Source organism: Battus philenor, unplaced genomic scaffold, assembly GCF_028537555.1.
Source record: "Battus philenor isolate CCGP_79_NKW_IND1 unplaced genomic scaffold, ilBatPhil1.0.hap1 SCAF_27, whole genome shotgun sequence".
Lineage (NCBI taxonomy): Eukaryota > Metazoa > Arthropoda > Insecta > Lepidoptera > Papilionidae > Battus > Battus philenor.
In genome coordinates, this window is record NW_027181690.1 from 11,255,001 (window position 1) to 11,273,220 (window position 18,220).

An 18,220-nucleotide genomic window follows, 5' to 3' on the forward strand; every position below is an offset into this window, starting at 1 on the left:
CGATTTGAATTCAAACGCCATTATATTCGTGTCGATATTGTAAATTGTAAATATTTCCGATATACATGTAAATACACCGCCACTACAGGTTGTAAATATGTAACCCCATCTTGACTCTCTTTCTCTCATCTTTCTCGACATAAAAAAGGATCAAATGTTTGCCTGGGTCGTTACTTCAATCCTATAGCCCGAGTTTTCTAGAAGAGGGTTAAGGTATCCCCTGCCTCTCGTAAGAAGATAGTAAAAGAGTATTATGTTCGCAGGTGTTAAGATTGGGAGCTTTCATCGTCCACTCAATGGAAACTCAAGAAGAGCAGCAACGCGAAGTGGTCACGTCTTGCTGCGGTACAGTGAAAATGCAGGAAGAGACAAATTACCCCCCCTCCCCCCGGAATGTACCTTGACATAGTACTCAGAGATCTGGCGACCTCTTCAAAGGTGCAGAAGATGACTACCTAGAGTATTTCAGTGTGTAAGAATCCCATGTAACCCTGTCCTTTACCCAGGGGCCAGGACATCTTGAGTCTATCCACAAGTCGCCGCGATGACAAAAATTAGGTTTAACAATATTACATACTTATTTAAAGTAATAAAGAAACACTAAACAATTTCAATTTCAATAATAGTCAACTTAAAAATATTTAAAAATTTAGAACAGACTATTGCTATTTACCTACATCTAATTTAAGAAGACTATCATCGAGGAGGCTTTACTTTTCGGGAATCCCACTTAACCCTGTCCTTCGCCTAGTGGATAGAGTATCTTGTATCCATCCAGAAGGGCAGAAGATTTACCCATCCCCTTTCCTCGAATCCCAAAAAAAGCACTGTAACCCGCTACACGCTTACATATTTTTAAATTAAAAAAATCTGCTTAATCTTGATGTAGTCGACATCTTTTCGGACATAGAACATCTACTTCTAGACACAGACTTTCTCAAAAGTTTTAGTCAAAGCGGCCTGCATCTGACATTTTCCATAGATCCTAATATGGTCATTTGTTCACTTTGTGTGAGGATGTTCTACGATACACTGGCCGGTCTGAGGTTCCTTCAGAACCTTAAGGCACCAGCGTCCAATTCAGCACTATACAGCCTCTCCACTATCACTAGCCAACTTCTCATTCCTGATTCGATATCATAGAGAAGTCCAATGAGGGAATATTTTAAAATAATATACTAAGAGAAGAAATACTTATTAAATGATTAATATACATTTACTGTTCTGCCATTAGAGGAACTGACGACATAGTTGAAATCGCGAGAAGAGACTGTACACGGACAACGCAAGACTGGTCATCATAGAAAATTTTGCGGCAGGCTTTGTAGTGGGCTTGATAATGAAAACTTGTTTTGTAACTCACGTATTGCTTTCAATAAAAATTTATCTCCTTCTTCATCGTTCTTCTGTTCTTTTTTGATAGCCTCTATCTCGTTCTGTATGGTGAAATGATTTCTTCCTCTGCGTCTTAACCACGATAATGCTTTCGCTGCTTCCTGAATGTAATCAATACAGTGTTTCAATAATCGTTTTTAATAAAAACAATAAACAAGATGATTTTAAATTTCGAATTGTCGAAAACGTTAAAACAAGGTCAACAAAGTTTCTTGAACAAATATCTTCCTTAACAAATGATACAATGATTTGTTTTATATAACATGAATTAAAATGAATTAAAACATGTCTTTGTTGGGAGAGTTTAGGAATATCTTGCAATGCTAATGTGCACCTTCACCAATCATCATTTGTATCTCGATAAAGGACTGAGTCTTCGATCACAAGGCCTAAGTTCAATTCCCAGAGTACAATCTTATATAATTCACGATTTATGCGTTGATTATATAAGGTTGCCACTGCTCACAAAGAAGTTTCCAGAGGATGGGCAGCATCGTCTTCTGCGTACTATAATACCACACTGCGATCGCCAAACCGCCGGTTAAGTGTGGCGATTACGGTATATCCCACCATAGATTTCTTGGGAGCATAAAATGAACCAAGTTTCAAGTAGTTTGGTAGCCCGTTCAGAAAATGCTAGCTTTTAACAGTTCTGAATCCTTTAGTAGGATATAGAGAGATTTCGACATTATACCACTTGCTTCCACCACATGTAAAATACACTATGTATTTATTCCTAGCTACTTCGATGGCTAGTTGGTAGTACTTGTTCATCATCGTTGCTTTAAGAAAACCTTTTTTTGGGAGGGAGGAACCTTCTAGATGGATACAAGATACTCTACCTGGAGCACATATCCTGCAATGAACTTCTCATAGCTGAATTTATAAAGATTTTTTAATATTTAATAATAATGTGTACGTATTTAGCGGGTGGAGGTAAGTAATGGTCATTTTTTTGGTATCAGAGGGATTTCCAAATGATACCAAAAAAATGACCATTACTTACCTCCACATTTGTGGATGGACACACGACACTCTGCCCTCTGGAGGAAGGATAGGGTAATAAGGGATTTCTACGCACTAAAATCCTCTCGATGTTCATCTTCAGAACCTTAGGAGATGATGCCAGATGTTCTTCAGAAGTCACAGGTACCCAGGCTTCATGTACACAAACATATATTTGTTTTCTAGAGAAAACAAAGTCCTGTATGTACTTCACGTTTCAATATTAAGGAATAATTCCTACCTATAATGTCTTTACTAATATATATATATATATATATATATATATATATATATATATATATATATATATATATATATATATATATAAATATATATATATATATATATATGTATATATGTATATTATTATTAAAGACACACATATATATATATGTGTGTGTGTGTGTGTGTTTGACTTTATGTTCGTAATTAAATATATAGACAATACCTCTTCTTTCCCAATCTTCACCAAATAAGATGGTGATTCTGGCATCACCGTAAATGTGATCAAATGAAACACGGGTATGGAGAGAAGTATCCACAGCACTGTTCTATAGTTTAACAAATCTCCGATGATATAGGTAAAGAGACTTCCTGTAGTGAAAAATAATGCCACCTGTAATTGAAATATTCTCTTAGGTACACAACATCCTATAAAAATTTATAAAAGTGATTTCGAAAGTAATAGACATCGTATTGATAATATAGTAATAAAAAGCATTTTAAAGACCCGGATTACTACATATTAAGAAAAGGACCAATATTTAGCCACTTCCACACATGCAGTGGTAGTCGTGCAATGAAATGCACCGCCGTCCAGCCCGCTGATAAATGCATATGCGGCAAACGATGCGAATCACACAACCGCCACCGCCAAATTACTCAACACGTGTTTCACCCCTCCACGAGGCATCTTCAGGAGTTATGTTACACCGACCAGTGCCAAACACCGTGTCACGCATTTATCAGTGGAAGCAGCTTATATTAGTCATTTTCTTACTTTGTTATTATAAAAACTAAATGCGTAGCCAGAAATACTAGTTTTTGCAATTTAATTAAAAAGTCTCGTCCACAGGGCATCTTCAGGAGTTATGTTACACCGATTATGTGACACCAAACACAGAGTCTGTGTTCGGCACTAACTGCACATGGCGGTGCACTTTGTTGCACGACTACCACTGCATGTGCGGAAGTGGCTAAATATTGGTCCTTTTCTTAATTAAGATGGACTTCCGCAAGGTACCGCCTGATTCCATTAAATATATAAATTGTTGTTTACTATCTGTCGTTGCATACTTTGTTTGATCAAAAGTTATAGGCTCGTCGCATTTCAATAAAAAAAAATTGATGTAACATATTTCATAGTGGTCACTCAGAAGAAATGCCTTAAAGTTTTTAATCCTACTTCCTATCACTTGTATAGTCTGCACGTGTCCAGTGTGTACTTTAACAAGGTATAATTTTTTAACTCTTTTTTTATGAATGAATAAATGAACACTAAAGTAGCAAAATTTTGTAAAACAAATGCTGTTTATTTAAAAGTAACTAGACATTTTTTATAATAACATAAGTTCAAGATAAAAAATAATAGATACAAATTGTTGTACTATTAGCCTTATCTGAACATTAGAATTGTATGTTCTTCTAGGATAGGATCCTCTATTATCTATAATGGTGGATAATTGACTGTAACATCATCTTTCAACAAATTTTACCGAGTCATGCTGACTTGGTAGAAATGAGACATGTAACAACATGTATAATTTAATTCATGATTTTACGATTTGCGATTTGAGCTTGGAATCCCGCTCCACGTTTAATTGACCAGGTTTATTTTGCAAATAGGACAGAGAAAGACCTATTGATATGCTTTTGACCTTGTGGCGTGCATATCGCGCGCCACTCAAACACGCGTTGCCTAGCAACGAGCTCTTACCCACGTGTCCGTCGAACGCATCGCGGCAATGAAACGGATAAATGACAGATGGCGCCACAGTAGACGCAACAAAAGTTTGCATCGCGCTGTTGAGAGTCTCCGCGCTCATTATAAGTGCTAGCGGAGGTGCGGTCAACATTAACAAGAAGCTACAGAAGAACAAGAAACTACAGTACTACGACCACTCCTACAACCTTGTAGATTCTTCCTAGGACCAGTAGGTCAACACGAAGTAGAAGTGTGTATATTCATCAAGCTTAGTCCATATTTATACCGATTTAAAACAATGTTCAACTAATATAAATCGTCAGGCAATCACGCGTCGAAAAGTACTGTAAAGCGCCATCTTTCGGCCGTTGTATATAATGAATTATATTTCTGTGGGATTCCCCTTTTCGATGCGCCGCAGACGATTACGTAATATTCCTTCTACAATCTTTTATTTTGATTCAAGAATGGGGGAGATATTTTGGATATACGTAATACAACCTGCTTTTTGAGGGAAGGACAAGGTTATATACGATTCATGCACAACAAAATCGGTGATGGTCAACCTTCATACATTTGGAGGAGCAGTCAAAGGTGAAAGGGGGGAAGAAATTTTTCACTAATACGCCATCTGCTCACTTAATCGACATTGTACTTTGTGATATCTATGAAATGTTATATAATTTTAAAAAAGCGATAACAGTGTGAATGGTTGCAAGTGTAAATATAAATGGTGCTACAATTGTAAAAGAGATAAAAATTACTGTGATAGTTGTGGATATCTCAAAAAAAGGAATGAATGGATCCTGGTAGATTAAATTGAAGGATGCCATTGTAGGGGAGTAGAAACTGATTGTATTATCTATCAAAGTGAGGTAACTCTTCTGAGGACGTATATAAGTGATCACTTTAAATGATTCTAAATTAAAATTGTGAATAAATGAACCTACAATAATTATTTTGATACTGAGGTGATTGACTGTACTGGTCATAGACGATACCACTATTTTTTATTATTATTACAATCTATGATCTACAGGCATGAGCGCTAGTACCTTGGTTTTTACATTTACGTTTAATATTTCTAAAATTTTTTTGATCATATTTTTGCACGTTACCAAGTATATATAGTTATGTTTAAAAGTAAGTCAACTAATTATTGTGATTATTATTTTAAATCATTAGCATCTTGTTTATATTTAATGACACCGTAACAATGTCCAGTTTTTAAAATTACGTTTCGTGTGAACACTACCTCATCCCTACTCTATATTGCCATCCTCAAGTTGTGCGCCAGTGCCTGTGCGGCGGTTGCCGTATTCACCGAATCAATGAATCTTGCGATCGCATCTTGAGTCTCGTCCGTGTAATACACGCACGTGTGTGACGCGATATTGCTACCATCGCCTGACTCTGTTATACAGCCCGAGAGTGTCTGTTATTCAACGGACAACGATGAAAGCCTCGCTTATTAGCCACTGAGTCTCGTGGACGGTGAGCGTCCTTGAACCTGCCTTGAGTTAGGTACAGGGTTTTCCTCTGTTTCGGGTATTCTCCCCAGAGTATGTACGCCTACTAGGAGTGCATCACCTCCTTGGAAGAATAAATGCCCTCGTATAACGAGCTCTTACCCACGTGTCCGTCGATCGCATCGCGGCGGCGGCGGCAATGAAACGGATAAATGACAGATGGCGCCACAGTAGACGCAACAAAAGTTTGCATCGCGCTGTTGAGTCTCCGCGCTCATTATAAGTGCTAGCGGAGTTGCGGTCAACATTAACAAGAAGCTACAGAAGAACAAGAAGCTACAGAAGAACAAGAAGCTACAGAAGATCAAGAAGCTACAGTACTACGACCACTCCTACACCTCCTTCAGCGCATACTCCAGACTATACAGCTAAGATACGAATGAAGTTTTGTCAAGTCAAGTGATTATCTTATGTTCGATATCTTACCATGCATCCCAGGGCTCCTCTGATGTTGGTTTCACAGACTTCCTTCGTATAAACGGGACAGTTCACACAGCTGGCTGCCATCACGATTCCGACCAAACACCTGGCAATAATGAATGCCCATATGTTGTAAGAAGACAGTTTGAGAATCCAGCATGCCTGAAAAACCGATCATTAATTAAAACTGAGACCATAAATATGCTGTGAGGCCACTGTAAGAATATTGACCTCTTTAAACTGCTTTTTCTAGAAGATTCCCGGCCCTAAGTTGGTAAACAGCTCGGATGGGTCTCTTTTCCAAAACAAATATATTTTCAATATCCGTACCTTTACCTCAGAGCATTAATCCATAAGACACCTACAGTATCCTATATTCCTAACGGCATAAGCTGCAGCATTCAACCTGACTGCAAGAGTATATATCGAGTATATTGGGACTTCTATTACCCATATCTTGGACCTATTTTTTTAGTTCAAAATCTAAACAATCTAATTAAAATTGTACAGAGACCTTAAGATAAATAAACTAATTACTTACCGCACACGTGGCTGACATAAATAAGATCGAGAACTTTCTACCGAATCTATCGCCTATATATGCGACGAGATAGTTTGCTGGCACGCATATCAAGTAAGGTAGTGAAGCCATCCATGATATCTGAAAATAAAATAGCTTTATATATAAGTATAAAGGCTTATTAAACTTAAACTTTTAAGGCTAGTAAGCTGGACAGTTATAAAGGTCGAAGGAAGACGCTTTATGCAGCTTCTAGTCGTTCATTTTTTTTATGGCCGCCTATTGGGAGCCTCTCGTACCCCCTAGGTAGGGGGACAGGGACTTTATTTACACATAATTTTTTCAGAGTTTTATCTTTATTCGACACTCACTTTCATACTTCACAATCTCTTTTATTCTCTCCTTTTATCCTTTTATCCTTCACAATATCTTGCAATTTTTGTTCTTTCATTCCTTCTTGCTTTCATCGCCTTCCTTTCCTTATCTTTTTTACTCTTAGGTGGCTAGGTACACTTTTATGTTCCGATCTTTATCTTTATTTTTTGATATCACAGATTTGTTTGGATTTGAACTTTTTAATACATTGCTAGACTTGTCTTATATTCTATTATTATTTGATAAGTTCGTTTACATGTGCATTTATTTCATTTTTGGTTCCAATTTTTCTCGTTCATTTAAAGACTGGTAAGATCTATATTCAGCCATGATAGTTCCATTTCAAACAAGTTTTAGTAACTCTTTCTTTTGACTACCAAGTCACAAATTTTATGATTCATAAATATCATAATTACAGCAGTAGAACGTCAACCACTGGACATAAACAATAAGACTGGTAGCTTGTGGCAGCATCGCTTCCCTTTTGGAAGAGAAGAGCTGCAACACTTTCTTGCGGTTTTGTTGCAGGGTGGTGAATGACGTAATTACGCAGAACAAAACCGTACAACAGGAAGTGTGGCGCGATATGGAAGCTCAGATGATAGGCTAATTCCCTATTACTACCTGGGTGACCTGAACCAGCTCAATGATGCAGGTTGTAAACAAGAACTAACGATACACCTACTCATAAATTGTGTTTATAATATTTTTTTTCTTAACACGTTCACTGCGGGCCCAATTTTGAAGAACTTTCAGCTGGTGCGGCTGAGGTCGAATCAGCCTCAAGCTGAACTTCCTAGTAGTGCGGTTGAGGCCTTTTCTGCCTTATGTTCATCAATATTTTTTTACAATATTGAGTCAATGCTTCGCAAACATAAAGAATTTATGACAAGGTATGACAAAGACAACCTCATACGGTTGAGTGTAAACAGCCGTCGCACTAGAGAGAAAACACGAGTTTTACGCGCTGCACCAGTGCAAAGTTTACCATGAGGCTGAATCGACCTCAAGCCGCAGTGAACGTGTTAAATGGTTCCCGCTGTTGGGGACCTCTCGTTCCCCTATCTCGTGTGGGACAGGGACTTTTTAATTTTAGTAATTTTTTTTTATTATCATTCTTCTCTTTCATTTATCATCTTATCTGTCGTACTGTTTCTTTCATTCTACAATTTTCCCAGTCTTTCTCTTTCATTCCATTAGCCATACATTCATCCTCAACCACTACATTCTAGGTTTCCTTATTTTATTTTGCAACATTATTTATTGTTCAAATATTTAACACGTATTATTCCTTTTATTTCTATATTTTAGTGTTCGTTTTATTTTTACTTGTTGCATTTATTACCACCTTCCTGCAGTAGCCGAGGAAGCATTCTCTCTCCCCTTCGTGTTGCATGATGGCCGAGACATTCCTTTCCTCTCTCTATCTTTTTGCCCATCCGGCATTCGGAATCTGCGCGCAGTCTTCCGAACGCCGGACAGTGGGCCACAAGGTGGACCACGGTCTGGCCCACTGTGTTTATAATATTAACAACATCACAATATTATAAAACAATAAATAATACATGATATAAATCAGTAAACAAATAAAATAAAGTAGGTTAAGTACGGTTAGCAAACAAAGTAAAACAAAATAAAAAGATATCACTATTCAACTATATCAAGCTAATGTGTCAACGCTACCTTTCGGAACTATATAACTAGGTAATGTTTTTTTATTTTATTTAGAATCAAAAAATTGAAGTACAGTCAAAAAGTCACAATCATTATCATCTATTTAAAGTAAATAAAACCTATATATTACATTGTTACGTGTCAAAATAGGAATCGAATTAAAATGCCAACTTTACGTAAAAAATATGTTTATAAAGGGTACTGATAACAAATAGCCACAGATTTACACTTATTATTCCCGTAGCTACGCGAACACTGAATTGTAGCTCCGCGAACACTGAGCTATAACTCCGCGAACACTGAACTATAACTCTGCGAACACTATACTATATCTCCGCAAACACTCTTAATGTTCCCGCCGCTAACTGTTTTTTTTCGTTTCGGTGGAGGAAATCTTCCGGTGTTCAAGATGCCTCGCCTCTGGGGGGAGGACAGGGGTATGTGGGATTTCTACCCATTAACCCCCCCCCCCCCCCCGGTGGTCGCCCTCTGCACTATACAGGGGACCGCGGTATCTCCCGGTCAGGGATCGCCACGCGGTCGTCCCTCACGGCGTGCTATTTTTTCGATAACCCGTCCGGGGTATGCGTGTATACGCTACCCCCGAAGCCCTCGTGGTGCGAACCATCGTCCGCCTCAGAGTCACCGAAGCTACTGGGAGTTTAGGGCCCCCACCCTAAACTCCCGCGACTCCGAAGGCCCAGTTTATGATAGGGGAGCACCATTCACCGGAGGACCGTCGCGAACCGCGTCCCTGCGCTGACCGGGTGGTCTCCGAGCGAGATCTGTCCTCTGCTGATCCCGTTCGGCCGCCTCCCTCTGGACCATGACGGTCTCACAGAAAGAGGCCACGGCCATCCACGCCGATGACCCGCTCAGCATCACCGACACGACTGCTGGCAAGAAAGGTCCTGTCCGATCTCGTCTGCCAGGATCCTCTGCTCCCGCCGCTAACTTTACTTCAACCCGTAACGTGACCGACTAAGCTATCAGGATACAGCCTTATGTAATTCACATTTGCATTAATTTGTATTGCCACTGCTCATGAACAAGTTTCCAGAGGATGTGCAGCAGCGTCCTCTGTGTGACATAATACTGCACTGCGATCGTCAACCCGTAGATATCTTTTGGGGAAGCCTATAGTTTGTAGTGGGCATCTATGGGATGAAACGACAACTAATTATATTAATTATTATTAAAATAAAAATTATTTTAATTTGATCGCAGAAATAATTTTCTTTAGAGAAATGTATTTTTAAAGTCCTAATATATATTCCATTAAATGCTTTATAATTTTATCAATAAATTAAAAATATTTTTTTATTTTTATTTCAGTTTATGTGTGAAAACATTTCAGAATTGAGGTTAAAGATAAAAACCTTAATTAATAACGATATGAAATAAAAATATTTTAATTGATTTTATCAATGCGTACGCGAGTTTATTTACCTTTTCATGTTTAGTACAGAGATTTTCAATTACAAGGTCGTCTGTGGTCTTCGCTTGAAAGCCTTCAGGCTCCAGCTATCTCTTCTGCGTTATATATAGCCTACTTTCCGACATACCCGGCAACCTGTTAGGCTATGTCGATTACTTTATTACGTCTACCCATCTCATTCTATCTCTTGGAGAATTTCCAAGCGTATCCGTTGAACAACTGTGTGCGTGGAAGCGAGGCTCGAAGTGAGAGACCACGTTTGAATGTATCTTGAAATCGTGTTGCTAAAAAACTGATATTTAAAATGTAATAGCGTTCGCCACTACAACTACTCGTCACTACAATACTTTTTACAGTTAATTTATTTTTGCGCATTCGAATTAGAACGCCGATTTTAATACGAACACTATTAGTGAGTAAGAAAATGACTAATATTTAGCCACTTCCGCACAAGCAATGGTAGTCGTGCAACAAAGTGCACCGCCCGCCAGCCCGGGGGCAAAAAATGGCGGGGTGGGGGGGTGAGAGGTCCCCAAAGAGGGAAGCCAATAAAATATACACATTAACAAATTTTACACAGTCGTTTTTGAAAGTAATAGAAAAATACGTTCTCTGAAACATATCTATAACAATGTAATGTATATGTCAATGTGTATAATGAACTTTTATAACACAAACAAGTAATAATAAAATACGTAATTGATTTAATAGTGTTATACAATTGTTTATCTTTGTTTACTTCAATCTTTTAATTGAGACTTAATTTAGAGAGAAGAAATCATAATAATAAGAGCCGATAGAGTCATCCAGCAACTTCTAGCATATGGAGTAAATATGAGGAAGTGGTCGCTTGAACCGTAATCTTTACCCTCAGTAGCCTGATTTACGAAAGTGATTTTTTTTAATATTACTGAGTTTGCTTGAGGGTCTAGATAAAGAGAAAAATAGATTTTTTTTTAATTTCGTTGGAAAAAATATTATGCAACAGTAAAATACGTACAGCCAACCTATAAAAAAAAACTAATTGTAATGTGAACATTCGGTTTAAAAGATTGGTATCAAAATTGAAACTCTACGCTATTAAGGGTTAAAAACTAAACATTGTTAAAGTGTCCATAAAAACAATCAAGACAACAATGACTTAAAAAAAATAATCGTTCAACTTATTTTAAATAGTTTACAATTTAAGTTAGTAAATAGTTTAAGATACTGTAATATGCTGAAACAGGGGTAAGCAACATTTTTACTCAAGAATCAAATTTAAATTTTTAAATTGTTAGTCGGCCCGCACACAAGGTTACACTTATAAATAACTAAAAAAACTATATTTATAATAAACATTAAAATAAAAAAATAAAGCTTCCATTTACAAATTCAATAGAAAAAAAAAAATATTTAAACTAGTCGCTGTGTGAGAAACTCGTCAAATACTATCTTGGTATATCCTACCATTTTATTACAAATAATTTTATAACAATACTAGCTGATCCCGCAAACGTTGTTTTGCAAAAAAATTGATACTTTAATTTACAAATAAAAAATAAGGGTTGATCGTAGAGGGGTGAAAATTTATGGTTGTATGTATTCTTGTATGCTGTATCATAAAAAATAAAAACAAAAAATTTCGTTAAAAAAATAAAAATTTTTTTTAAGTGTGAACAACCTTTATCACTTAGGGGTATAGAAAATAGATAGTAGCCGATTCTCAGACCTACTGAATACGCATATTAAATTTGGTAAAAATCAGTCAAGCCGTTTCAAAGGAGTTCAAGTTCGAACACCGTGACACGAGAATTTTATATAATATTAGATATTGATGAGAGAAAGTCGATAAAATAAATTCAATTTTCTAAATGTTTGGAGGGTCGCATAAAAGTAAAAAAAGGCTGCAAGCGGCCTTCGAGTCGCGTGTTGCTCTTCCCTGTGATAAAACATGAGCAAAAAAATATTTCGGAAATATTAAAAGTAAATGTAAAAACATAGGCACGACGTTAATGTCTGTGGAATATTGATCCGTATAAAAAAATACTCAGCGAGTCCAGACCTGGTAGACTGGTGCCCTACCAGCGCCGCGTCATCAAAACGGTCAACAAGACCTAGGCCTTATAGTGAGCGTCTTTCGGCTGAACAGAAAAAGAAGTACCTAGTTTAATGCCCTTGTTTATGTACCAATTGGTTAAAATTCACAAACAGTATATAGTTTGAACAATAATGTCTGTATGAATATTGTTTTTTTCAAGATAGGACTACTTATGTCCCGTGACTTCGTCCGCGAGGATTTTTAGAAAAAATGTTAAATTAATTTATTTTTTAGTTTAAGAATTTTTTCTTTTTAATTAGCCTAAGTTACTCCTTATTACATCATCTACCTGCTAATATAAGTACCGTCCTAATCGGTCTAATTATTTCAGAGATTAGCTGGAACAAACAGACAGAATACCGCATATATATATTCATATACATGTCATTTTCATATTACAAACAGACAACTTAATTTAATATATATATATGTATGTGTGTGTGTGTGTGTCATTAGCCGTATTTTGTTTTTATTTATTACTAAAGACTGTATTGCCAGAAGTAAATGGCCTGTCGTATTCTAATCACTAAATTCATGTAACATGTTTTAGAATTATCAGCAACCTTAAGTCATGAGAACTGGATGAACTGTCAATTCATCACGCAGGAGCAACATTACGTCATCATCAGCTACTCATCTAAATGGGGAATTCTAAAGATATATGTTTCTTAACACGTTCACTGCGGGCCCAATTTTGAAGAACTTTCAGCTGGTGCGGCTGAGGTCGAATCAGCCTCAAGCTGAACTTCCTAGTAGTGCGGTTGAGGCCTTTTCTGCCTCATGTTTCAATCATTATTTTACAATATTGAGTCAATGCTTCGCAGACATAAAGAAAGCTATATTTGTCTTTGTCATATCTCATACGGTTGAGTGTAAACAGCCGCCGCACTAGAGAGAAAACACGAGTTTTACGCGCCGCACCAGTGCAAAGTCTACCATGAGGCTGAATCGACCTCAAGCCGCAGTGAACGTGTTAATATACGTCTGTATAAATATGGGAAAATTTTGAATATATAAACATATTTCTACTTTGGACTTCTTGTTGTTATTATCTCCAAGACCTCAGGTCCTAGGAAGAATCGTAAAAAATAATGGAAAAGATATAACATAAAATTGTATGTACCTCAATATCTGTCAAAGGGTCTGCAGTCGGTGACTCCTTTGACTGAAGAAGCAGCGACGAAGGTGACATCCAGCCAATTGTTGTACCGTAGGCGATCGCCGGTATATTTACTGTCAAAATAATTTCAAATTTAGAGTTTTTTTCTTAATAAAATCATCGCGTAATACATTAAGTATTTAAGTGAGAATAGGACCAATATTTAGCCACTTCCGCATATGCAGTCGTAGTCGTGCAACAAAGTGAACCGCCCGCCAGCCCGCTGATAAATGCGCATGCGGCAAACAATGCGAATTACACAACTACCACCGCTAAATCACTCAACGCGTGTTTCACTCCTTCACGGGGCGTCTTCAGGAGTTATGTTACACCGATTAGTGCCAAACACAGAGCATTTATGTGCCGGCTGGCGGGCGGTGCACTTTGTTGCACGACTACCACTGCATGTGCGGAAGTGGCTAAATATTGGTCCTTTTTATTACTTAGGATGGACTTCCGCAAAATAACGCCTGATTCCATTAAATATATTAGGTATTTAAGAATAATAAATATACTCTTGCCACTAAGTTCTCTAAGTTTCGGTATATTTATTCATTTGTCTATCTAAGTCTATAGAAATTAAGACTACTGTGGTATATCTTAAAACGAATCGACGGACACCAAAACCGTAGAAATCCATCTCCAACGACTTCCGGAGCGGTCTACTGCGTCTACCGGCTTGTGGTCACCACTCGACCTTCCGGTCTCAACGACAGCTGGTTGCACAAGCCATGTGGTCCGACCACTGCGACTTCATACGAACAAATCTTCGAACTACCTCGGTAACGCACACTATTGGAATACCTTCGTGTTCAAATATTGCAGTATTTATACGGTATTATATTTGTGTGGTAAAAACTGCCTTAAGCCTCCCAGAATTGCCAAGAGGGAGAGGGCGTCCAAAAGCTACGTGGTGGTCTAATATGTGAAAGGAACTGGAAACCCTTTAACTGATGCAGGGACAACCCAGGATAGAGTGGCCTGGCGCAAATTGATAAGGAGACCCGACTCCAAATAAAGGGAAAGGGAAGGAAGAAGAAGAAGAAGAAGATACGGTATTATATTTATTAAAATTTTCCTCACTTCTTTGTTATTCTTCTTGCAAATACACAGATCAAAATTAATTTAAAAATAAATATATTTATTACTAATGACTAATATTCAAAAAGCATATTAAAAGTAAATTGATGAAATGGGCTTATTATTCAATAAACTAATATTTAAATGACAAGAATCCTTGGCAGTGATGTCGCTTGATTATTTGGATTTCATTTAGGCTATATCTGATAAAGTGTATATGTATAAATCCTTATTAAACTTTATTAAAATATATGTTATTGTGGAGTTTCTTCCTGTTTTATCTCCACAACTATAACACCTTCCGAAGAAGAGTTAAAAATAAAAAGAGATTCAAAATAAAAAGTTGACGACCAATAAGAGATCCAATGTTGAATAAATTTTATCTTTTATCAATGTCATATATTTTATATTGTTTTGATGACCTATATGCCATCGATAGTTTGTAATTAAATTATTTCAATAAATAAAGATAAAAAGATCGTTAAGATAAGAGAAGTTAAATGATGTAACGACTTCGTTCATTCTATATACAGTTAACATAAAATATAGGTTTTATTATTTGTAAATTGCACTTCATGGATTTGGTTCGATCAAAGAATACTGTCGCGGTCCAATGGAAGAAGAAATGTTTTATTGTCTTAATAATGGGCAGCTAGGTGGTGCATATAGGCTATACTAACCGATGATTTAAATAGAAGCGGCGTAAAACCTCCATCTAACGTCTTCCGCTGATGTTAATAATGTCATCTGTCCTTGAATACACCTATCCCCTGATTTACAAGGTAGATATGTTCCTGAGAAAAACGTGTAAATCGAAAATCAAAAAACTTCAAGTCAAAACCGTGTAAATCGAAAAACTTGCAGAAAATGCATAATTTTGCTATTTAACAGTTGTGATTTTTTTCAACATTTTAGATGCACACAGAAATAAAAATGAAATGCATTGACAAGTTAAAATATTTAATATACTACGGAAACAATTTTTTTTATTTAATTAGAATATTTTAAACAGAAGAACAAAAAATAAAACCAAAGATGTTTTTATTATCCTTTATCACTGTCAGAAATTACTCTCATCCTTTTTTTCGGAATCGAAGGTTCGAATTCACTTTCATCACTCGAAGCTATTTGTGCCGATTCGATGTTTGAAGCAGAAATATTTACATCATGAGAGATGGTAATAAAATCGGTTATTAAAACAAAAAAAACTTATTTGGAAAACCGTGTAAAAGCGAAAACGTGTAAAACAAATACCGTGTAAATCGGGGGATAGGTGTATATATCTCCAGAACAGTAAGGCTCTAGTGGATTTCTGCAGGCTACGTAGCCTCCCAACTGCTACTTTAACTTGACAATTCGAAGGCTATATGAATAACTGTCCTTTGTATAAATCTACTTCTTGCTGATTAGAGAAATCTCGTGAGAGAATATGTTGAAAACATCGTCGTCAGCCCATAGAAGCCTAATGTAAGGCATAGGCCTTCCCCAAAGATATCTATAGGGGATATATTTGGCGATAGCAGTATGCTATTATAGTACCCAAAAGACGCAGCTGGCTACACTCTTGGAAATTTTGTTTGTGATTGGCATTTTATGTCGTCGTGCATGACATAAATCTCCTATAAAAATATCTATAAGGGCATATAACAACATACCCATTCTTGGCTGTAGGGCTGGCGATCGCTGTGTGGTATTATGGTACGCATGAAGAGTGAATTATTTAACAATTCATCACGGGAATCTAACTCGCGACCTATGATCGCAATTCTTAGTAGTTTCCACTGCGTTTACTGCTCCTGTCCATACCCTGGTAACTTGTTTGTGAGCAGTGGCAATTGTATATAATTAATACATAAATTGTTATTTATATAAGATTGTATCTTGGTAATCGAACACGATACCTATGATCTCCCAGGAAGTCCCACACAGAACGCCCACTAGAAAACAGGCTTCCCTCAAAGAGGGGGTAGCGATCACACTGTGGTGTTAATATAATTTTAGGACGTTGCTACCATCTTCTAGAAACTTGTATATATATATATATATATATATATATATATATATATATATATATATATATATTCATTCTTACTCTTCATTTATTCATCAATTAATCGCTCACTTCCTTCACTCTTATGTTCTGTTCCCACATATATATATTTATATATATATATATATATATATATATAGATCGCAAGTCTTAGTTACTATGCTACCACTATCCAATACGAAGAGAAAAAATTTCAATATTGTCTAGTTTACATTACAACACATTAATTGATTAATTTTTATTTATATAGATTTATATACTCACTGAAAATAGCACATATTATTTGATTTATTTGATTTCCTTCATTAAAAGTGAATCTGTTTTTCATCTTGTACTTTACAGTAAAACGTCTACCTCGATCCGTGCGAGCACTGGTCTGTTATGAATTGTGCGACGATAACAATAGAGGGCTGCCGTTGAGTATTATGTTTTTTTTTATCGCTTTATAAAGCCGCTGCCACACTAGAGCGATCGTTATGTTCGATTTTATTTCCGACATTAAGGTAAGTCTGTTATTTATCTTTGACAAATATTTAGGAATTTGTACTTGTATTTATATTGATATTTTTATTATGGTACTAGCTTTAACAAAAATAAAGTATTTAGTTTTCTATTGTAGTTTTAGTAGCCGGACGTCAATTTTACAATTTGCATAAATTCCTAAATCGCCCGTAACTCACAACCATTTGTTCGCTATTTTCGTTTTATGAAATTCATTGGAATGACAGTGGCGCCATCTTTCAAAAATTGGTCATACTAACTTATAAACCTTTGTGGGTTCATGATCAACAACTTTGATTAAAATGATCACATGATCAAATGCACATTTTACAATTTTATAAAGGACATACAGACTAACATTCATTTTTATATATATAGAAGTTATAGTTGGCGATTTTAGCCCATATACGCCCACTTCAAGAGAAACCTTCTTCAAAGATATCTATGAATATATTTACCATAATCACCACAGACACCACCAGACTGGTTTGCAAATGCAATATGGTATTATGGTACGCAGAAGACGATGTTGACCATCCTCTGGAACTTATTTGTGAGCAGGGCAAATCATATATAGTTAAAACATACCCACCCTTTATGTTATAAGAATATAGTCTGGTAATCAAACCTGCAATCTATGGTCGCAAATTTCAGTCCCTATGTTAATAAAAGAAACATTATATAATCTGTAATACTGTAAAAATGTTTTAAAATTTAACGGTATATCTCATAAGGCGTGAGTTTACGGAAGCGCTATTAAACTAGCGAACTTTTGTTTACAAGAGACATTTCCAAAGAGAGAAGAAAGAAAAAGAGAAAGAGAGAAGGACCCCTCGTAAATTCTAGTTTTAGTCCTTCAAGTTTATGCCACAGTGTTTATATCGTATCGCACCAATGGGGTGTGTTGCACTAATATTATAAAAAAAACATTCATATTATGTAGTGACTTACAATAAGGTAGAACTCAATATTTAGTCTGTATTCATATTTATTTAATTAAATATTTTTAATTCATTATCAAATTTTGTTTTGTTTATATTTCATTTTCCTCTTTTCATTATAAATCGCTT

General features: G+C 36.3%; 1 protein-coding gene across 1 annotated transcript in view; it reads right to left on the reverse strand.

Moving 5' to 3' along the window:
* Positions 1-17,025, reverse strand: part of LOC137925528 (facilitated trehalose transporter Tret1-like) — a 19,397-nt gene extending 2,372 nt beyond the window's left edge. Inside the window, exons 1-6 of the mRNA XM_068768985.1 lie at positions 16,914-17,025; positions 13,484-13,593; positions 6,815-6,934; positions 6,280-6,435; positions 2,849-3,016; positions 1,364-1,496 (exon numbers count right to left, since the gene is read on the reverse strand). Coding sequence (XP_068625086.1) covers positions 1,364-1,496; positions 2,849-3,016; positions 6,280-6,435; positions 6,815-6,934; positions 13,484-13,593; positions 16,914-16,977 — 751 coding nt within the window. The 5' untranslated portion in view covers positions 16,978-17,025. The remainder of the gene's footprint in view (positions 1-1,363; positions 1,497-2,848; positions 3,017-6,279; positions 6,436-6,814; positions 6,935-13,483; positions 13,594-16,913) is intronic.
* Between the last annotated feature and the right edge of the window lie 1,195 nt (positions 17,026-18,220).